The sequence below is a fragment of the Ostrinia furnacalis genome, unplaced genomic scaffold (assembly GCF_004193835.3).
Source record: "Ostrinia furnacalis isolate ACB-3 unplaced genomic scaffold, ASM419383v2 OfSCF7542, whole genome shotgun sequence".
NCBI lineage: Eukaryota > Metazoa > Arthropoda > Insecta > Lepidoptera > Crambidae > Ostrinia > Ostrinia furnacalis.
In genome coordinates this window covers 129,139-153,037 of record NW_021137781.1, presented here as the reverse complement: position 1 = coordinate 153,037, position 23,899 = coordinate 129,139, and the positions used below count along the sequence as shown (strand labels likewise).

The following is a 23,899-nucleotide window of genomic DNA, read 5'->3' as shown; positions in this document are numbered from 1 at the left end:
ATTTAATGTCTTATAGAGGGCTCATATTTGACGGTTTTCCCGAAACGTTTTTAATTGAGGCGCTCCCTCACCGGGGCATTCGCGTGTAATGTAGCGTTTCAGATTCGAGTCTATAATGTTACATTACACGTGAATGCTCCCGGTGAGGCAGCACCTGTGTGTACAGTCAGCGTCAAATAGTTCGTGACACCCAAGTAGCCAAAAAGTTCGCGACACGACTTAGTTACAATTGGAATAAGGTTTTGTTGTCAACTTACGGCCACTTAGGGTGTAACGAACGACGTATGCGCACGTTGTCAGTTTTTTTAAATCTATGCGGTAGTCTTAGCTCTTGTATTTTGCGGACAAACCGTATTTTTTCAACGTAAACAAAACGAAGAACGTTTCACAAAAACCGCTATGGTATGGTCTCGTTATCACTCGATACCAAAGTACATATGTTGCAATTTGGAATTACAATAGTGAATAATTTTAATATTGATGTAGTAGCTTCAGACAGGTGCCATAGATAGCTATTTATTTGTCATGGGTATTAAACACGCTTAAACCGGGTGGGTTTTCAAACATTTGCATTGTTTCTTGTACATATAGTTTGCAAAATTTTTCGTTTTAAACGAATAACTTTAGCTATGCTTTTGATTCTGCATAATATTTCGTATTAGAAGAGAGCAAATAAAACCATATTTTTCTTCGGTTGACGGAAAAGTGACGTTTTATTCTTTTATTTTAAATTACTTTTTTCTGTCCTTGACATGCTGCCACCACAGGCATTATTAATACAGAACTACAAAACCTTATCCAGTAAAATCTAGGTCTCTGGTAATAATAAGTTTAATCAATTGAAATAAATTTAAGTTTGTTAATCCATGAAAAAAGGTTCCAGACACCCAGGTTTCACACATACCTACTAATCCTAAGTGGGTAATTGAAACAACAATAGGAAATTTGACTCTAAATTAATACAAACAATATACATACATATTAACTTAAGATAATATTGAAACTTAGTAGGTAATAAACTTAAATAATTAATCAATTCCATTTATAGGTAGTGGACAAATGTTGTTGAACGCGCGTTTGATGACTCCCCCTGAAGTGTGGATCTCCGCAACCCTCGTGACTCCGTCCTTCCCCTTGCAGCAGTTAACGATGCGTCCTAGTTTCCATTGGTTCGGGGGCAGCCGGTCATCCTTCACGAGTACGATGGTGCCATCACGTAGACTGATGCCCTTTGAGCTCCTCCACTTGGTACGGGTCTGCAGAAGTCCAATATAGTCCCTCGACCAACGCTGCCAAAAGCTTTGGTACAGCTGTTGCAACTGCTGATAGTGTGTCAATCTGCTCATTGGCACGTCTGTATAATTATAGTCAGGTATCGAAATGGGTGTTCTGCCTATCAAGAAGTGGGCTGGCGTCAAACAAAATATTTCATCATTAGCTGAATTAGGCAACGGACACAAGGGCCGAGAATTAAGAATGGATTCTACTTGAGTGAGAACGGTTGCGAACTCCTCAAAAGTCAACAAAGAATTACCTAATACTCGTTTCAGATGGTATTTACAAGACTTTACAGCCCCCTCATGCAACCCCCCCATATGCGGGGTGTAACCAGGCAGATATTTCCAGATAATCCCCTCACTAGCGCATGAGGTTGTAAACTCATCCAAGCTATCCCTTAGAAAATTATACAATTCCTTAAGCTCATTGTTAGCTCCATGAAATGTTGTGCCATTATCACTCAACATTTCTTTTGGTTTTCCCCTACGGGATATGAATCGTTTAAAAGCCGCGAGAAAGTTATTGGTTTCCAAGCTAGATACCAGCTCTATGTGAACAGCCTTGGTTGTTAAGCACACAAATACAGCGATATAGCATTTACTTGCCTTGAATCCTCGTCCTCTCCTGTCCCTAATATGAAATGGGCCCGCGTAATCAACGCTTGTCAATACAAAGGGAAGTGCAGGGTTAACTCGCGATGGGGGTAGGTTACCCATAATCGGTGTAGTTACCTTAGGCTTAGCTCTGAAACACGTCACACATTTATGTACTATTTTATTTACTAGTTGCTTGCCGTGCACAGGCCAATATTGCTCACGTATGGATGACAATAATAATTGCGGGCCTGCATGCAACAATCGCTTATGAAAGTCAACAACTATCAACTCTGTAAGTGGGTGGTGACGTGGTAGTATTATGGGGTGTTTCTTATCGTAGTTGTAGTTAGACTGGCCTAAACGACCCCCCACACGCATAACCCCCTCGTCAATAAAGGGATTCAAGGACAATAAGTTCGATGACCTCGGTAATTGTTTATTTTTACTAAGTAAATTATATTCGGTAGCATACGACTGAATCTGTGCAAATTGTATTAATTTGATTAAAGCATCGTTCAACTCTAGGGCTGACAATGAAGTAGTTAATTTGTTTTTTGGATCTCTACAATTGTGAATAAATCTTAACACAAATGCAAANGTGTTGGGTCAATAAATATGTTCCTATACATTTTTTTTATATCTGCACTAATAACATATTTGTGTTTTCGAAATCGTATCAAAATATTATCCAAACTATCTTGGTCCATTGTACCCTTGTGTTGTATGTCATTCAAAGACTTTCCACTACTGGTTTTACAGGATGCATCAATAACTACTCGCAAAGGTGTTGTTGTTTTTTGAGGGTTCAAGACTGCGTGGTGAGGTAAGTAATTACAAGGCTCAGAGGTTGTTTTCTCAATCATATGCCCTGCATTTATAAAATCGTCCATGAACTCTACATATTTATCTTTAAACTCTGGATTTTTCTCAAATTTAGATTCTAGTGATCGAAATCGTTTGTATGCAATTGGTAGAGATGACCCGAGACTTGTGACAGGCTCCTGAAGGGGCATTTTGACAGTGAAATTACCATCAGCTGTTCTTGTGTGTGTCGCAAAGACATTTTCACAATATGTGGTATCATCATTTGGAGATTTCAATATCTGGTCACAGTCTCTCAAAAAATTATTTGAATTAAGAGTAAAATTGCATCTTACTTGTAAGGGTTTGTTTACTACAGAGACGCAGCCTGAAACCACCCAACCTAATCGAGTTCTTTGTAAAATTGGTAAACCGTCTCCGAGACAGTGTTGGCCAATGCATAGTAGTTGGTAGAATAGTTCAGCACCGATGATGATATCGATTTCACCCCCTTTATAGAATGAGGCGTCTGCAAGATTAATTCGTTTAGGTATATTTAGACCCTGCGCACTTGGTAAGTACGAAGGCAAACTACAAATGTTAGGTACAATAAAGCAAGACAAATTGGTAGAGAATGTATTGTCCATTGAGTTTACTTTTAGGTTGCACAATTGGTTAATTTTGGTTACATTTTCATTAAACCCAATGACCTCCATATCTAATTTTTGTGCCTTTAAATTTAATTTATTAAATGCACTTTGAGTAATATAGTTTGACTGTGAACCTGAGTCCAACAAGGCTCGCATTGTATGTAATTGGTTATTGATATCTACAACAGTTATTTGCGCAGTAGAAAGCAAAATCGCTTTGTGTTGAATTGGTAAATTGTTATCAACCGTGCCTAAAGTGGTGTTGGTTATTTGTTGGTTTGTAAATAAGTTTACTGATTGAGATTCAGCATTGGTACGAATAGGTTCTGGGTTATACATAGTTGATAACTGTGGCTGTGGTAACGTACTCGGTTGTGGAGTGTCATTTTGAGTAATATGTAATAAAGTGTGGTGCTTTCGTTTACAGGTTCGACAGTTCGAAGATTTGCAATTTGGTAAGATATGGTTTGAACCTAAGCAGTTAAGACAAAGGCCTAATTTCTTAATCAATTGGATGCGTGACGGTACTTTCAGAGCCAAGAACTTTGAGCATTGGTTGATGTAGTGACTCTCTTTGCAATTAGGACATTGATTACGACGGGTATTGGTATTGTTGTTAGGTGGTACCTTACTCTGAGAGCCAGGAGAGGACGTGGCCAGCATGACCTTCCGCGCCGAGGTGGAAGGCTGTTCACTGGAACCGGTACCTGCCTGGTCCAGTGTCTCTTGAAGGTCAGCTTGAGCACGCAAAAACGACTTAAATTCCTGTAACGTAGGTAAATCACGTGAAACACTTCATAAGGGTCACCAAATGATTATCTGCATAATATTTCGTATTAGAAGAGAGCAAATGAAACCATATTTTTCTTCGGTTGACGGAAAAGTGACGTTTTATTCTTTTATTTTAAATTACTTTTTTCTGTCCTTGACATAAAGATACTTTCTTGAGTTTAGTAGAAGGAAATGTACTTTTGCCTTAAATCTTACCATGTAAAATTGTAATGAGATTCAAGTGCTGCAGTTAATTTACACTATACAGGGTGATTTCGTAAAAAGTATCAACATTTTTTTAATAAGCTCTAAAGAACAATTTAACATACTAATTTATCTTAATTATTTTTAATCGTGGTATTTTTTAAATGGTGGACAGCTGGACAGGTAATAGATCCAATCTACACGACAATTTCAGTGAAGGAATCTAGCAAGTTTGAACCTAAGTTGCTGTTCAAAAGTATTAAAATTCACTGAACCAAATTTAAAGCTGTAGTAGCTACTGCTGTACCAGTTATAGTTCAAATTCAAACAACAAACTGAAAGCGTTTGTTTACTCGCGATTGGCTCAGCAAAGTTTGCGAAAGCTTAACTATTGGGCACACACATAAAACCCAAATGACTGCTACAATATTTGTTACATAGTAAACCCGAACATAGAGCAAGCAAATAAGTTAGAAGTTAGAACTAACCCTACTTCTATTTGATTTTGTGTAGTAGGTACCTAAGGAATGAGTTGGAAATATTATTTTGGAACAAACATAGGAAAGTTCTTGTATTTTACTTGTAGACAAAGATGGTCATTATTAGGATTTATGTTATTATTTGGTTATGCTATGGTGACACCAAATAACAATCGAACCTATTTGTAAGCAACTTTTCGTACCTATGCTCCAATCTCCTATTTTACACCAGGTATTGAGTAGACAACAGTGCAACAGTGTGTTTAAAATCAGTGTTAAAGCTTGGTGTATGTCAAATAAACATTGTGCAATCTTCTGTATTTGTAATACGAGATACTTAGCAACAAAATTGTACTCTGTGCTGTCAAGTGAAACATGAATTCGCCAAAAACAATGATACCTTTCTGCTCCCTAGAGCCGACCACTTAAAATGTAAAAGAAACTAATTAAGACAGGTGTATCAATTTTACAGGTAACTCAATGAGGGCTCAGGAATCGTGGGGGAGGGCAATCGAGGCTCATTAGCATAATGAGGTCGGACGCAGTGAAACCTCGATCGTTTGCTTTCGGGGAAGAGGAATGTCAAAAGCTAAAGATAATGCTAAAATAGATTAAAAATAAAAGAAATGCGAAACAATTGACGTGCGAGTTGTTCGGGAACGTTGCACAAGTGCCCGACAACTAGGGTTGCCAACTATACTGTTTTGAACAGTATTATACTGTTTTTCACTAAATTATACTTTTTACTGTTGAACAAAAATAAAGTATACAAAATACTGTTTTCAGCTAGCATCACTAGTATCCATAGATATTTTTAAAAGTAAATGCCCAACACCACATTTAAGTANAGAAGAGAGCAAATAAAACCATATTTTTCTTCGGTTGACGGAAAAGTGACGTTTTATTCTTTTATTTTAAATTACTTTTTTCTGTCCTTGACAGCTTTTTTAGACTTTTTTTTGAGATCAGACATTAACTTAGTGCCCACTCGAGAATAATGCAACTTCTTTTTTATAGGCTTTTATTTATAGATTCTTATCTACAGTTCTTACTGAACGTACGGAACCTATACTATTAAATTATATATTTTTATAATTCTGGTATTAAATAGCAGATAAAAACTGCCTTTGTCGTTGCCTTAAAACACGAAACATACCTCTTATTCATGTTATTTGATGAAAACATCTGGTTGTGTTTCAGAGCAAATAAGTACCTACTCACGGACGTTGTGATTAATTTGGGATAACTAAAGGTAACTTGATGTCCATTGTTATTTAAATAAATTAGTGTAACTTAGTGAAACACGAGTATTTTATCAATTTGACAATAGTTTCGTGCTCATTGACAAAAGCCTTAAAGTTAGTTAACTTCCAAATACATAAATGTAAATTCATACTTTATGGAAATATGAAATCCAATGTTGGCTTTTTAGTCCGTGCCTACAAATTAAATAGTTTATTTTTTAAATGTAAAGTACGTAAGATCATCCATCAAATTGCCTTTATTGAGTAGTAATATTATTAAACTTATATTATTTTTGTCAGTTATATTGAAAAGGTTTATTTATATTTTTGCATTGTGTATATTTTTGCGGAATTGCACTAGATGATAAGGTATAAATGTTGTGTAAATTGCGATTGTTGCTCGAGATATTATATAATAAAAAACCGTTTTATGACTGTCATCAAGTCAACTCGATATAATGATGGCAAGCGAACTTCTGGCCAATAGAAACTGAGTTCTTCACAATGTCTACTGCCATCGACTTCAGTCCTTTCACACCGCGTCCCTGGTCCTCTAGGCAGGACTTATTGCAGCAGTGTTGAATGCGACTCGAGCAACATTCGCATGTGGATGTTGGTGTCACAAGACCACAATATATAAATGTAACCACTAGGTGTTAAGTAAGGTATTTATAATGAGTGTCTCCATGTTTACTGGCAAACTGTAGCTCAGGTTGGTCCCCCATCCGTTTTGTTGTTGTAGGAATGTGAACACAGGCAAGGACAATTATCTCTGAACGATCAGATAGTCGTGTATTCTAATCCATCTTGTGAATAACAAAAAATGCCTAGATTGGCTTTTATGCAGTTGTCTTAATGCACTAATTCTCGGAGATGAATTGCACCTTAAGAGTAGGCGCACACCGTAATTTTTCGTCGGCCGATAGTTTAGTCGGGCAGTTGATCAGTATGGGCATGTATGGGAGTGCGCACACTAAGCCGATTCGATTTGGCCGATTCTTCATACAATTTTAAATCGGGCCCAACTATCGGCCAACTAAAAATCAACGGTGTGCGCCTACTCTAAAAGACCAACTGTACACAGTGCTCGTAACAGTCCGAGCACGTCACACTATCCTATGATTTAAGAGAAATAAGTTACATTTATTTAGTACACTCATTTATTTTCTGTAACAACTAATTTTTTAAGACCTATCTTCTAGGGTCTGATTCACGATGAAAGCGCGGGTGAGATCGTGTGCAATGGTACTAGGTTCAAGTGCGGCTCTCATATGGATGCACATTTCCAAAGTACCTACCTATCTACAAACGCTTGTTTACCTCACATTCACCCGAGATTTCAATGTGGAATACGCGGTAGAAGATACGTCATGAAAAATTCAAAATTTTGTAGCTACAGTAGTTTTGGTCTGACACATGAGCTTATATACTTTTATACCAATCTAGGTAAGTCTACGATTTGTTCCATTATCAGATGTTTAAATGTAGCAATGAAATGTGTGGACTTCATTCCTGTGTAATGTATGTGTCAGCTACACCCCGGCTACAGTTCCCTAGTCAGCCCTCGCCGGAGTGCAGTCCACACACTGGGGCGGTGTTAGCGCGTAAGGAACGAATGACTGTTGTATAATGGTTCGACCACGACTCTATGTAAGATTTGTATGCAGGGATCGATAGGAAACGATTTAAATGTCTGAAAATAAAGCTAGTCATGTGTTTACATTGTTGTTTTTATTAAAAAACCTACTTATGTTAAAATTTTAAAAGATTAACTACAGATTTAACAAGGGTCTAACAGGGAAAATTCAAATGAAACTACCGAATGTCTCGTTATAAATATTATTTCAACGTTCCGTATGTCTAAGACTAATTAATGTACATTCTCGAGGTGTCCGCAACAGGAATACGAATTAAAATAATATTTACAAAGAAGTTTATGCGCGACGGCTGCATAGAGACGCCGCGTTGTTATATATCAACCATTAAAATAAATGTCCCTTACTCCACAACTTGATTATTTACTGAATTAACACAAATCTAATACAACAAAAGTTCAAACATCACAATTGTGGTAATATAGGGGAATCATGCGACAATAAACTGTAATCAATTAGCAACATATCAAAACCCCTCCGACTTACCGTCCTTTTGATATAAAAATATCAATAATATAACAAAGTATAATTAATTAGATTAGAATAATTCGCTAAAAATCGTAATAAAAGTAATGGCAGTAGTCGCGCAACAATTAAAATAAGTTACTATTCGGGATAACCTTAGCCCAAATCACCAAGATATGGAGTAAGCAAAGATGCGTTATTAATACAAAATGGTATGAAAACATCAATCGTATAATATAAACTATTTTGAAATACATCGACGTCGTAAACGAATGACGTACAAACACCGCATTCGATACATCCGTTTTTGTAGTTCATCGATATGACGTAACGTTTAGTGGTGCGCAACTAATGAATATCGTAAACTAATTCAGTCGACACGGCGGGGCCGATTCCGACGTTTTGTAGTTTTCAAAACGTCTCTTTGGTTCGATAACTAGCCTACCAAGCTAACACTAGCTCGTTCGAACCGCTAGCGTTCACTAAGCTTCGTCCTAATACTAGTAACGGCCAAACATTTTTTTCGTCGTCGGAACCGGCCGTCCAAGTCGTTAGAGGACGGATTCAGGACGGAAGAGATTCTGAAATACATAGTTCATATAAAATCGATACATTCGATTCTCGATTGGAATCTCATCCTTTCGACCTTTCCCAATTTTGGATTTCCTCAAAATAAAGTTTCCATCCTTAATCCGTCCTCGCGAAATATAACTAGAGCTTTCTACACACTATGCTGTTACTATTTCTCTTAGATGATCAGATAGGAGTGTCGAGAAGGTTGTGGTCTATTCAGCGACAAACCTACGTGTTAGTAGATAATAAATATGCAATCGAGTTGATAAATAGGAGTTCAATTGTAGCATGTGCAAACAGACCACAACCTGTATAAGAATAAATGCATAATGAGTAGAAATCTTGTAACATAGGGGAGGGCTCGACGGTCTGACACTCGTATCCAGGGATGGGCAGTATAAATGATCTAAAGACAAGTCAACTTACATGGGGTGAGTATTGTATGTGATATTGTCGATAGATCAATCTACAGTAAACTACTGAACTAAAATTCAAGTTTTATACGAAACAATTTTTTTTCACAGGTAGAGATGGGTAAGTAACGACCTGTGTGAATTTTATAAGTAAGGGCGCTTGCATACAGAAATAGGTATCCAGTACCAGCTGATTCAACTTCGTGGCTAAAGTAGCCGGCACCGATTCGATGCAGTCGCGTTCGTACTGGGGAGCTGTTTCTTTATGCAAGCGCCTTCATGCTTGGCCTTTTGGCAAATCGCGTGTATACATTTGCAATAGAGATGTTGCACGAGTATACGGTCACAAATAGTTTGCCACGAGTCGTCTACGGTCCGAGCGGTCGAGTGTGAGGCGTTTAGTGTTTGTGTACTAACAATCTGTAGTGAGTGAGCTCAGACCACGAGCGCGGCGGTGCGCTTGTCACGGGTCTTGTTGCGGGCAAGCGTACGCGCCTTCGATGCTGCGCTGTTTTGGAGATGCTGCAATGAAAAAAATATAATTATAATGTGTTGTGTTGTAATGTGTTGTGTGGGTTGTGTTGTCGAGATATTTGTTTTTATTCGCGAACGAAATGTCTGAACAACGGCGACAATTTTATTTCGATTCAAATTTATTCCTTACGCTCGATTTATTGTGGGCAAAAGAAGGAGTGCGCTGCCCGCTCGTTGCCCGCTCCCTCGCCGCTGCCCGCTCGTTGCCCGCTGCCACCCCGCTGCCGCGCCGCTGTTTTCGAGAACCGGTCTATTTGATTTTACGCATAAGATCCTGCCGCTCCCGCGCCGCCGCCTCCGCCGCCCCGCTGCCCGCTAAGTTCGAGGCTGAGGCCTTAGTGTCGGCTCATATATTCATTTACCTAACACCTTGTATACATACCCGCTGCAGCTTGTTCAGCTTCTGCGTCGGCGCGGCGGTGACGGGCGCGTCTGCGAGCCCGAGCGCGTGGCGCAGCGGCGGCGAGTGCGGTGCCAGCGCGGCCAGCCCGCCGCCCAGCGCGCCCGCCAGCGCGCCGTTAGTGTCGGCTCATATATTCATTTACCTTGTGATGTATGTACTAATAACCCTTGTATTCATGTGTATGCTCATTTACCCTATAGATATTTAAGTCGCTTCATTGTATTTTATCGTGCATTCAATAAACGGGATTGACTCAGTTCGGGTGTTTGATTATGAACTCCTCATATGGCGACCCATGCCATTCGAGCTGACCGCGCGTGTGTCTAAAGTCCGACTTACATTTATGGAGCGTGATCTAGAATCTAGAACAATGTGACTGAAGTGCCTAAAAAGTGATCAAAATGAAACCAATCACATCTTTACCTGCGTCCAATACGCTTGACTTTTTTCGTCGTGGTGAACGTTTAATCAGTGGAAAACAATGGAAAAAGGTTCCAGTAAAGTACAACCTCAAGAGGTCGTAATTGCCCAAAATGCTGTGGGGGGCATGAATTCTGCCGCAACTGACCAGCTTTTGTTCCACATGTCGACCACCAATTTTATTCTGGCTATGCTGTCAGTCATCGCAGTCATCATCTTGGTGTATCTGTCATACCGCGGGTATAAACGCTGCCACGGAAAATGGAAAAAACACCTTGTATACATACCACGACGCGCACCACCCTATCCGTCCCCCGGACACGGCCTGAGCCCAGGTCCGAGCCTACCGTGGCGCCCTCAGGCCGCGTCCGTAGTCCCCTCGATCGGGCCCACTAGAGTGAGCCCGCCGTAGGCTGGACTTTGGTCCAACACCGCGGTGGGCAACCCTCTAGTTGGGTTCGCCACTGATCGGGCGCCTTATGCGCTCGATACGGCCCGATCGCGAACGTCGGTCTGCGACCGACGCGGACGAGCCCACACTCGGCCTCGTCGGCACGCGCACCGACGATCGCCAAACGGCTAGAGTACCTTTTGTACTCGCCACTCTGCCCGGTGAAGCTGGAAAAGCTCCTCAAGCTACAGCGCGCGTCCCTTCAAAAAAAAAAAAAAAAAAACAAAAAAAAAAAAAAAAAAAAGGCGCGCACCAGATGCACTCGGTGCCTACGCGCACGGCCAGTTCGGGGACCTCGTCCTCCTGGAACGGGGAAATATCCACATACCCGCTGCAGCTTGTTGAGCTTCTGCGTTGGCGCAGCGGTGACGGGCGCGTCTGCGAGCCCGAGCGCGTGGCGCAGCGGCGGCGAGTGTGGTGCCAGCGCGGCCAGCCCGCCGCCCAGCGCGCCCGCCAGCGCGCCGTAGCACGCGCGTGCGCCCCACGACGTGCACCAGATGCACTCGGTGCCTACGCGCACGGCCAGCTCGGGGACCTCGTCCTCCTGCAACGGGGAAATCTACTATATAAAAATAAGTCGGGTTTTCCTCCCTGACGCTATAACTCCAGAGCGCACGAAAGGTCTCGGGCTCCGTGAGGTTTATAGCAAAGAAAATTCGGGAAAAGGGGGTAAAACAGGATCCACGCGTACGAAGTCGCGGGCGGCCGCTAGTAATTCATAAAAAGACGCGCACCAGATGCACTCGGTGCCTACGCGCACGGCTAGTTCGGGGACCTCGTCCTCCTGCAACGGGGAAACAAACCATTTTGTATTTTCAAAATTTATTGAACTTTATGCCTCTTTATGTCTCTTTTTCGACAGACAATATCATCATTTATTGAAACATCAGACAATTCAATGGATGGTAGCGTTGTTGTATCAAGGCGCCAAAAGTATAATTCCAAAATACTGAACTGTCCTATCCATGACATTGACAGTGAAGCGCCACCGTCAATACCGAATCGCTGGTTCCGATTTTTGACATGTTGGAAACCATATAGTTGAACGATGGTAGCGCCCCCCTGTCATTGAGTTTGGTGGGACAGTTCAGCGTGGGTCATCTATACCACTGCTTCGGGGCAATAAATGGGCCAGTGCTGAGAAGAAGCATTCATTTACATTTGTTTTGGCCGGTATCGCGTTGTGCTTCTGGAATGCGAGATTGCCGCGATGTAGAAACGGGACAGCGCCATCTATAAGTGACTGTCCAAACTAAAGTTAGGATACTGAACCGATACTCAGTACAATTATCACGACAAATATTTTTGAAAATGAAATACGTTAGACATATCTGTTGTAATGTGAGCTGCAGAATTCTTTGACGAAATGCTTCCCGCACATTTCCTTCAGGGCGTTATTAGCCAGCTAATATATTCCAAATAACAGCACGTCAAGAAAACATTATGACTTCTTATGAAGTAGTCATAAAAATGCCATATTGCAATAAAAATGATAGATCGACTGCGTAATTAAATGCTGATTTAGTGCAAGACATGGTCATATCCAATACAGCGTCCACAGCCCAGTTCACCAACCACTAGACCATCGGTTCCCAAACTAATTTAAGACGCGCATATTTCGACCATACAAAAAAATTCCGCGCCCCCTCTCCTCCAGTCAAGATTATTTATTGGTCGTATCGAGCAGTCTGGAATGCATTCTCTCAGCGATCGCAGGTTTTTTATACTTGAGTACACAGATGGTCCGCGCCCCCCTTTAAAGGTTTTTGCGCCCCCCATTTGGGAACCAATGCACTAGACTGTCACGTTTATTTTACTTATATCTGGCTAAAAATCAAATAAACCGCTCTCACCTCCATATACTTCAGAATATCCCTGAAGGTAGCCCGCTGCACCTTGCGGTCCCGCTTAGCGCGGAACTTGTGCGAGTCTTTGGCCAGCTCTCCTAATCGGGCCAGCACCTCCTCGCACGCTTCGACTCCGGTACACTCGTGGGCGATGGCCACAGCGGAACCGGCTGCTAGGCGCACCTGTTTGGAAATGTGGACTTTAAGGATGTGTTGATAAGGTGTATTTTTGTTTGTTGAAGCAAATAAAAAACTATATGTCGCCTGCGTCGGCACCGGTACACTCTTGCGCTAAGCCGGCCGCTAGGCGCACTTGTTGGGATTGTGGACTTTAGTGGAGTGTTGATAAAGTGTATTTTTGTTTGTTAAGGTTATTTTATAATCTACGCCTGTGCCGGTACACTCGTGCGCGATGGCTACTGCCGAGCCGGCGGCTAGGCGCACCTGTTGGGAATTTGGACTTTAGGGATGTGTTGATAAACTATGTTTTTGTTTGTTGAGGTTTAGTTACAATAAGTATGCAAAAATATAATATTTTATGTCGCCTGCGTCCGCGCCCGTATACTAGTGGGCGATGGAACGCTACAGCGGAACCGGCTGCTAGTCACACCTATGGTAGGATTGTGGAATTTAGTGGGGTGTTGATAAGGTGTATTTTTGTTTGTTGGGTTGTTTTATAATTAGTACAGGTCACAGGTGCAAATGAAACACTGTATATCGCCCGCGTAGACGCCTGTACACTCGTGGGCGATGGCCACGTTGGGATTGTGAATTTTAGTGGAGTGTTGATAAAGTGTATTTTTGTTTGTTAAGGTTATTTTATAATCTACGCATGTGCCGGTACACTCGTGCGCGATGGCCACGGCGGAACCGGCTGCTAGGCGCACCTGTTGGGATTGTGAGTTTAGTGGGGTGTTGATAAGGTGTATTTTTGTTTGTTGAAGCAAATAAAAAACTATATGTCGCCTGTATTGACGCCGGTACACTCTTCCGCTATGGCTACAGGTGAGTCGGCGGCTAGGCGCACCTGTTAGGATTGTGGAGTTTAGTAGTGTGTTGATAAAGTATGTCTTTGTTAGTTAAGGGTAAGAAATAATATAATACGAGTGTAAGTTAAAACATTGCCAAGTTATGTAGTAATCAAATTCGTTTATAATGAGTCATTAGTCTGACACCTTAATTTTTGGGTATATTTGCCACATTGTACATGTTGTTTGTAGCCGTGTAGTTTTGGCAGAATAGAATAGGACTACCTTTTCCCTACTACTACTTTTCCCGTGGATTTCGTAAGGGGCAACTAAGAGATCCACGTGTGACATCCACCCACAAGGTGGACCGACGACATCATAAAGGTAGTAGGAAAGCGCTGGACGCAGGCCGCTACCAACCGGGTAACATGGAAAGCATTGGGGGAGGCCTATGTTCAGCAGTGGACGTCCTATGGCTGAGATGATGATAATGATGAACTAAGAGATCCCAAGACGTTCGGCCAGAGCATACGGAGTGGAGGCCAAATCCTTCATTTGCATATCAATAAAATTAGAGGGAGTCGTGCGCCGGCAGTAGAGATAAGGACGTCGCGCTACGGCTGTCGTTGACACAGGACACCATCGCATTGTGTCGAATCCTGCTAGACCGCAAGGAAAGAGTGTCATTGATTTGATCGCGCTCATCACAGTACACTCGTCGTTGACCTAAAACACCTTATAAATAAACCGATGATGACGTAACACTGACCTCAAGGCTACACGCCGCCATAAGCTCAGCAAAGCGCGCCATAGCGGGCGCGGTGGCTTGTAACAACGACGCGGCGTGCGGCGCGCTCAGCAAGCTCAGTAGCAGCGCCCACGCGTCCAACGCCGCCGCGTGCCACGCGCCTTCTTCGAGCACTGGCCCTGACACTTTGACGCTGCCGTCGCCCTGCGGAACAAGAGTGGAACTTAGTTATGAAGATGAGCAATAGATGGCGCTGTCCTGCTGCTGTGCAACACCGCGTGACAAACAAACGGAGTGCTGTGGGTCTAGTAGACGCATATTGTAATCGCAATACCTACAGCATTTGCTGCACAAATGCCACACCACTCAAATGCATTACCAACACTCTATAGCTTTGTCGGCCGTTTGGTGTAGTGGTTCGAAACGGACTACTATTCCGGAGGTAGCGGGTTCGATTCCCGCACAGTACAAACATTTGTGTGCATGAACATTTGAACATATTTGTTTGTATTGGACTGGGTTTTTTCTACGTATAATAAGTATGTATTTACAAAAAAAAGTATTTAAGTATGTTTATATCCGTTGTCTAGTACCCATAGTACAAGCTTTGCTTAGTTTGGGACTAGAAGCGCAGTGTAAAATGTCTAAGGATATTTTATTTAAAAAAAAATACTGACGGCGACCAATAGATCGCACTGTCCCGTGTTTACGTCATGGTATCATGCAAATCTAGATTTAGGCAGCACTATTAAAATATAAATTATAGAACGTGGTTTCATTTACATTACGAGTGCTCATTCGCGTCAAATAGCTAATTATGACTTAAAATATTTTCTCCTATAATTGTGCATGCAGAAAGTTATGCGGAAAGGAAATAAATACTAATTTAGAAAGTACATTTAATGTTTTACGTCGCTCGCGTTCGATTAGGCGAAATTATACAACAGTTAATATTTAGAAAATTCTTACCTTCAGATAACTTCTGCTGAAGATGGTCTCGTACATTTTCATAATCTCGACGATCTCATTGACGTCTTCCTCCATCAAGTAGCACAGCACGGCGAGCGACGAGCAGCACTAGACAAAAATTATGTGAATTAATTTACATTGATTGCACCAAACACGTCTGGAATAGTTTAGTGTGTACCATAGATCCCTGATGTTTTATTCAGCAGTGAATAGTGAATTTATTAACTCAAGATACCAAGGGTAACATTTTGTATATTTAAATATTTGTGAACGGTGTCACCAGTAGTAGACTAAGGTAATTTTCTTAGAAAACCATAAAATGCTGACAAACATCTGACACGGATCTTTCTATAGCACTCCACAAAGTGAATAATGAAATCAAAAAGAGTTATGTGTATAAAAATATCGTTGAGGGCGCATTATAATAAGCAAGTGGCGCAATAGCTCAAAATCCAAAACTACCAAATTGACCCCGTCAGGGTTAGGACGTGTACCGCGATAAGACCTTATCAATTTAAGACGATAATCCCATACACTAAAATTGTCGAACCACGATAAGATTATCGCGGCGCGCATCCTAGTCTAGCTGGTCAAGAAACAATTTTACGAAACAAGGAACACATTTTAAATGGCTAGTCTAGTTGGTCAATGGATTATACGAAACAAGGAACATTTAGAGCATTGGTTCCCAAACTTAATTGAGACGCGCCCCATTTCGACCATACAAAGTTCCGCATCAAGATTGGTCGTATCGAGCAGTCTGGAATGCATTCACTCAGCGGTCGCAGGTTTCTTAAAAATGGCCCGCGCCCCCCTTTAAGGGTCTTTGCGCCCCCCACTTTGGGAACCAATGATTTAGAGGTTGAGTTTACCTCTGTGCGGGTTTCGAGCGAGGCCGAGCGGTCGACACAGGTGGCGGTGAGCGCCGGCCGCACTTCTGCGACAAACTCCTCGATGCCTTCCTCGCCGATCTATAAACAAAAGAACAGTTTAAAAAGAGGTCTAGTAGTTATATACCTCAATAAAACTTCTATTGCAAGCTCTGTTTTGAAAGTAATTATTTGTGTATCACAAATGATTGATCTCAAAAAAACTGTAGCGCGCTGAGCTGAATGTGAGTAGCGCAATAGCGCGGGTAGCTACCGAGCGCGAAGTGAGATAGTCGATCATCTCCAGAACTATTTATCACATTGCGAAGTGAATAAATAAATATGAACTCTTTTTTTTAATGTAATTATATTGAATAACTCGTGTGATTGTAATGTTTGTGATGAGAAAATAAAGATTATTTTATAATTATTTATATTAACTTACTTGTAAAGATAGCAGGGGTGCAATAGCGGCAGCCGCCTTGCGTTCAGCATCGCGGCCCTTCCTGATAGCGCGCGAGATGAGGTCGGCTAGCGTAGCGCGCTGGTTCTCTAGAAGCGAACCGAGGTAGCGCCGCTGTAGCGCGCTGCGCAGCGAGCCTAGCGCCGTAGCGCGGGCGGCTGCCGAGCGCGCGGTGAGATTGTCGATAAGCTCCAGAACTTTTTCGTCTAGCTTCTCTGCTTCGCTTTCTGTAGCTGTTGAGTTAAAAGATAACGTTTGTAAAGCCTAATCCGTGAGCACGTAGAATTTTGTCCAATGACCCCAACTACCCATCCTTATCGCTCGCGCGTAATTATATTGCTGTCGCGACTGTGCGACGGGCGCCCGCAGTGAGTGTGCGAGCGCGACAGCAACAGTCTTTAGTAATATGTATTTCTTGCTTTTTAGTGGATCTTGTTGTTACCAAAAAGGTTGGCAGTTCATTGGATATTCTAGCGACCATAATCGCCACTGAAAATCATGGAAAAGCAAAAATGAGCCAGTACACTAATTAGTTACGTATAAACGTCAATTCAAGGTCTTTTTTAAAAAAGGTAAACTATACATGGAACTGAAGTCCTTGGATAAAGCTTATTAGCAATTTGAAACTGAAAGCAAATATGACCTCTAGTAATATCGATTTTAATAAAAAGATAATTAAATTTCAGTTTTTGTTGTTACAAATTAATATTTTAAGGTAAAAAATATTCTTGGATATTGTTCTCACTTTCAATAGGTAGTTAAATACATTCATTACGATAAAAAGCGATAGTATGACTGAGATGACAGACTGTCGGCCATTTGGTGTAGTGGTTCAGAACGGACTACTATGCCGAGAGGTCCCGGGTTCGATTCCCGGCCGGGCAGAAATTGAAATGATGAATTTTAATTTCTGTGACGGGTCTGGGTGTGACTATGTATAATATTATGTATTTAAAAAAAAAAGTATATAAGTAGTATATCCGTTAAGTTAGCACCCATAACACAAGCATTAAGTTGCTTACTTTGGGGCTAGCTGGCGCTGTGTGAAATTGTCCAAAGATTTATTATTATTATTTATTATAGATTTAGTATGTGAATAGAGACTGTTATAAAACTGCTATTATTACGCGGTGCAGCAATTGACGTTGCATAACATTGCCTAGAGAGCAGCAGTGACGTATTCCACGAGTAATAAATTGGATCGTTCCACGATTGCGTCACGATACGTGGGAAAATTGCCGTAGGGTCCAGCAAGTGACGAATCCTATGCGTCATCGATAGCAGTGTTTCCCCAGTGCGCCTTATCTAATCAAAACATTGTGAAATACTTTCATCCATGGCGAATGACGTATTTGCTACGGCACGTGGGACGTATTGTGACGTCTTTGACTTGACGTTTTATTAATAGACAGAGGTTGCGTATTCTCCAGACAACACGCAGATAGCATCGGCTATCATAACAAGTTGCCTTATAAAATCAATAATCAACACAATGCATGATGCAGTGTTGTTTTGTTAAAGTGCCTTGACATTACATTTATTAATTTTTCCCTCTGAAATAGGTATGCGACCAATGAAATAAATTGATTTTATTGAAACTTTCCTCATCAGAATATTAATTAACTCTGGTTATTCCATTACTATTTTAGGCAACATTGTAAGCAAAAATTCCAAACTTTGTATAACATTAACATTTGATGAATCACGCACACGTACCTACGCGTTATCACCATTATCACTAAAGTTTTTATAGACTGATAACCCTGAAATTACAAATTATGTAAAGTAATTATTTCACCTCGCATAGAAACACCATTAGGCAATGTTTGTGGCATTACGAAAGTGAGTCAAACAGCTTTTGAATTCAAACTAAATACTTAAAGATAATGTCTACACTGCATATTAGGGGCTTGTTTCATCACTTGCTGATAAACATGTAATAAAGATTAGAAACTGACCCTAAGAACTAATTAAGAAATTATGGTCATTTACTAATTGCTTCTGGCAAATAAATTGTTATTAAATATGCACTTGGGGACTTGCTCTATGACAACAGTCAATGTGCGTGCACGAAGGCCTTCAATACATGTAAAGGCCATCGACTTTCACTGTCTCACACTTGATCAAACATTCGTTGATGGATCGTATGACGGTAGTTGGCCAAAACATCTGATTCATTCTCTAAACTAAATTATTATTATTATTATTTTGTCGGCCGTTTGGTGTGGTGGTTCAGAACGGACTACTATGCCGAGAGGTCCCGGGTTCGATTCCCGGCAAGGCAGAAATTGAAGTGATGAATTTTAATTTCTGTGACGGGTCTGGGTGTTACTATGTATAATATGTATGTATTAAAAAAAATATGTAAGTAATAATATCCGTTAAGCTAGCACCCATAACACAAGCATTAAGTTGCTTACTTTGGGGCTAGCTGGCGCTGTGTGAAATTGTCCAAAGATTTATTTATTTATATTTATTTATTTATTATTCATAATGGAAATTACAGAGTAATTTGTTGAGATAATAAGCCCTCGTGACTGTCATTATTTGTCAATAAACAACAAACAACTCCAATGTCCATTTTAAGCATTAAATGAATGACTGCAAGATATAAATGGTTTAATACCAATAAATATTTTTTAGTGTAAATTATTAATATCTTTCTATCAAATACTGACATTTTAGACAATGTACCTGAGACATATAATTGTTTTATGTATATTATTTTATTATAACTATCTAGTTCAAATCTCAATTGACAGTTTAATGTGTAATTGATTTTGTAAATCAAAATGTGACTGTAAGTAAATTATTACAGATATTATGGTATGCTAAATAAAATACTTTTCAGGAAAACATCACATAAATGCATGCTATAGGTTTTTGTTTTAGCTTCTTCTTTGACTTCTCAAAGTTTAGGAAATAGTAGATAAGAAGGTTCTGGAATAAAAAATTCCGATAACGGTTACACAGTTGAGGTTAAGTTATGAAACTGACCTGCTTCGTCATGGTTGCTCCTGGAGTCGGACTGTGCGGATATTTCTGAACAGTTGTCGATGGTCATGTCAATGCCAGCATCTTCGTCTGACGAACTGGGCTGCTCCGTACTCCTGTACTTGTCTGTGGGGAAAGAGACACATTTTTGATTGAGATCATTAAGTCTTATTCAGAAGCTTAGCATTACTAGTATTATTTAGTTTACTATTGCAACATATTAAAAAAGTAATTAATATTGGTTTTATTGCTGCAAAAACATCAGTATCTGCTTCAAATTTTGAGTAGTCAATAAATTGTTTTAGGCATTTTTTGTAAGGCTTTATTAATATTTATTATTTTATTGTAACATTTTTATAAATCAAGTAATGGATTGAAGTATACAAAAATAACATTATGACCTAACTAGCTTTCCGCCCGCGGCTTCGCCCGCGTTGAATTTTGTCTGTCACAGAAAAACTTTATCACGCGCGTCCCTGTTTAAAAAACCGGGATAAAAACTATCCTATGTTCTTTCCCGGGACTCAAACTATCTCTATGCCAAATTTCATCAAAATCGGTTGCGAGGTTTAAGCGGGAAAGCGTAACAGACAGACAGACAGAGTTACTTTCGCATTTATAATATTAGTTGGGATGTTGAGTAATCAATTTTGTGGTAGAAGCCTACTCACATCTTCCTTCATAAAAAAAGGTGGCTGCCATTGTTATGTGTGAGTCACAAAATAAACCCAAACAATGTTTGTACATGGTAACAGATATAAATAAAAATTGGCTCTACGTACAGGTAGGTAAGCCATATGTTGGCACTTGAGCTTATTGTATAGCTTGTAAACAAACTATTGAACAAAAGATGACAAGACCTTTTTTTTGCACCAGCCATATTTAAAAATAGTTATTGACAAAATGAAGGCAACATCACTTCTCAGGTTGGAGATTTTGATGAAAGCAAAACATTGATGCACAAAGTAAGGAGTTTTAGAAGGTGTAGCTTATAAAAATTTCATTATTTACTAGTAAAAGGAAAACTTCTCAATAGGATGTTTTTATAGGTTCTTAGTAGTGATATTATGATCATTGTGTAAGAATGGGATGGAAAATGTTATCAGGTTTTAGTGTTAAATAGACTTGACATTTTGAATGTGATCAAGAATGATAGCAAAAATTAGCACATTACTAAAATTGTAACATCTGTAATCAAGGCCATACTCCTATTACGATATAAACCAGTTCTCCCTCAGCTTTATGAGCTGTATTTATGTTAATTAATACGGTTGTTTTAGGTCGTTATAGAATTGGATAATTTGTACATCTAAGAACAATAATCAACAAAGGAAAATAACACCATGTGGGAAGAACGCGCAAGTTATGAAATCGCGAAAGTAATCGTTGCATCTAGAACGGCAGTAATTAAGGAAATGGGGACGAACGATACGGGGATTTGAAGATAGAAGTATTTATTGCAATTGAAACAACATTATGAGGCTAAATACGAGCAACGTGATTATGGGACGGCAAGAAAAATCCAGTACACAATAATATACGTGGACATGTCATTACGGCGCGGAAAAGTCGACGACCACAAGGTCGCCGCGTGATCTCATTCTTGGCAAATTCCAGGTGTATGCGCGTCACAAACCACATGAAACAAAAAAAAAATAGAACTCACCGTGTTTAGATCCTTTTTTCCTTCCTTTAGGCATGGTGATTTTTGTATAATACAGCTGTCTTAACGATAAGTAAGGTTAAAATCAAATTTATTTTATATTCACTATTTATTTTTAACTATGTTTGTCACTTAATCAAGAAGGAGAAAAGTTCAATATATCGGTTCTTATAGAATGATTTGGGCACCGAATGTAACATAAAACTAAAATTTCAGAAAAGCTTTTTAACATGTTTAACCGTGTAACATGCACACTCAACTTCGTTTTTTTGCGCAATGCGCTGTCACTTTGTTTGAATCGGCGGGAGGGGAGGAACGATTGCACGCCATTTTGTAATCTGGTGTTGCTATATAAAAAATATGGAATATTAACGAAATAACGGTATTTTATCGGTACGGGTTGGTATTCTCGGCCATTTTATACAAATTTTAAAGACAGATTGCACCACAGGGGAAAGTAATTGCACCACAATATTTTATTATGATGAAAATTAAGGATGCATCATCATATTTTTGTAGGTGTTTCATTAAATTGAATAAGATGGCGACAGAACCATTTAGTTTAGTAATGTGGAAAACCATAGGTACTCATTTCATAATAACATAAATTATTGATTAAATAAACGCATAAAACTCTAGTATCAGACTCTCGTATTCGATTCTCAGTGGCGGCAAAATTTTGGTATATTCCACTTTGATCACTTGGCTTTAATCACCCAGGTGATCAAAGTGGACTCCATGCGACAATGAGGATCAGTACTGTTGTAGAAAATTCAATAAAACTAGTATCTACGTTAATCTTTAAGACATAAGAAAGATATATCTTTTTGAATTATCCAAATCGGACCATTACTTACGAAGATATTAATAATAAACATAGGCTGTTTTTGCCGCTAAAAGTCAACGTACGCAAGGCCGCGTGACGTCATTATATCCGAATCGAGCGCAGCCGGCGTACTAATGGGATGGAAAATATTTTTTTCCGGCTAAACTATCAGTTTTAGAAAAAAACTTTTAATAACATTTATTCTTCAAAATAAAGTAACCTATCGACCAGTAATTTTTAAAAATAAAAATTGTGAAAAAAAAGTATTGCTATGTCCAAAAACCACATTTTCATAGGATTCGATGCAATGCGGAGACGCGGTTGGGGTGAGTGTAGTAACTTAATGATTGTTTGTATTGAACATAATAATACTTAATATGATGCTAATACCCAGTTTCTGGCCTGGGGGGGGGGGATAAGTCATACCCAGCTTATAGCCTGGGGGGAGGGGCAAGCCTTACCCAGCTTCTGGCTTATTGTTAGAAGTAAATAAATTAATACTTATACATTTTTATATTTTACTTGGAAGAAGATATGACTCTAACAACACTTATGTACACTTTATTTGAATAAATCGTCAAATATACCACCGCGGAGACCCCAATCGCGTCTCTGCGTACCATTTAATCGTATGAGCGTATGGATTTTTTGCGTTATTTTTCACAATTTCCATTTTTAAAAATTACCTATCGAAAGCTTACTTTATTCTGATGAATAAATGTCATCACAAGTTTTTCTCTAAAACTGATAATTTGGCTAGAAAAAAATATTTTCTATCCACGCAGTACGCCGGCAGCGTTCGGATCGGATATAATGACGTCATCGTCCCCGCGCCGGGCGGTCAGTGAACTTTTTTAGTAATTTGGCCATAACTTCGTCAATTTTTGTCGTAGAACAAAAATTTTTGCACTGTGTTTTAAGGATTTCTTAGCCCTATAAATCTGCATTCACAGCTAAAAATCGAAATGATCCTCATTTGGTGTTCTTTGATCACCCATGGATAAGATGACCTGGGTGATCAAAATGGACACCAGTTTAATTATTATTTTAGTTTCACACTATAATATCCTATTATAAAGTATAAATCACACCTCTGAATACTCACATATTAGTTTTCTGCGGTTTTTAGAAAATATCAAAAATCTTACAAAAATGGGCAGGGCACATAGTACGAGAACTGACGGCCGATGGGGCGGAAAGGTTCTGGAATGGAGGCTGTGTACTTACTGGAAAACGCAGCGTGGGATATCCTGTCCACCCACAAGGTGAATAGATGACATCATAAAGGTAGCAGGGAAGCGCTGGGCCGCTGGACGCAGGCCGCTACCAATCGATCAACATGCAAATCATTAGGGGTGGTCTATGTTTAGTTCAGTGGACGTCCTATGGCTGAAATGATGATGATTACAAAAAATAAAAATGTAACTATTCAGAGGAGGTGTGATTTATTTAATAAGTGATCAAAGTGGCATAGACCGAAAATTTTCTACTGGGTTGGTTGACAGGGCAGGGCTTGATCCTGGCTAATTACTTATGTAGGTGCCACAGTCTTATGTAAGTAAGCCTGTCACCTTTTGCCCAACAATGTTAACATTGTTGTGTTTCGTCAGTTGGA

General features: G+C 39.9%; 2 protein-coding genes across 2 annotated transcripts; both read right to left on the bottom strand.

Moving 5' to 3' along the window:
* Positions 1 to 2,455: 2,455 nt before the first annotated feature.
* On the bottom strand, positions 2,456 to 4,111 carry LOC114365050 (uncharacterized). The gene has a single exon (XM_028321501.1). It carries the CDS (start codon positions 3,986 to 3,988, stop codon positions 2,456 to 2,458), a length of 1,533 nt encoding a protein of 510 aa, XP_028177302.1. The 5' UTR covers positions 3,989 to 4,111.
* A 3,238-nt stretch (positions 4,112 to 7,349) lies between these two features.
* On the bottom strand, positions 7,350 to 21,763 carry Ifrd1 (Interferon-related developmental regulator 1). Its single transcript, XM_028321508.1, has 9 exons — positions 21,462 to 21,763; positions 19,799 to 19,921; positions 16,784 to 17,034; positions 16,342 to 16,440; positions 15,470 to 15,577; positions 14,522 to 14,704; positions 12,791 to 12,967; positions 11,266 to 11,481; positions 7,350 to 9,651 (listed from the first exon to the last, which is right to left on the bottom strand). The coding sequence occupies exons 1-9, from the start codon at positions 21,493 to 21,495 to the stop codon at positions 9,565 to 9,567; spliced, it is 1,278 nt and encodes a 425-aa protein (XP_028177309.1). The 5' UTR covers positions 21,496 to 21,763; the 3' UTR covers positions 7,350 to 9,564.
* Between the last annotated feature and the right edge of the window lie 2,136 nt (positions 21,764 to 23,899).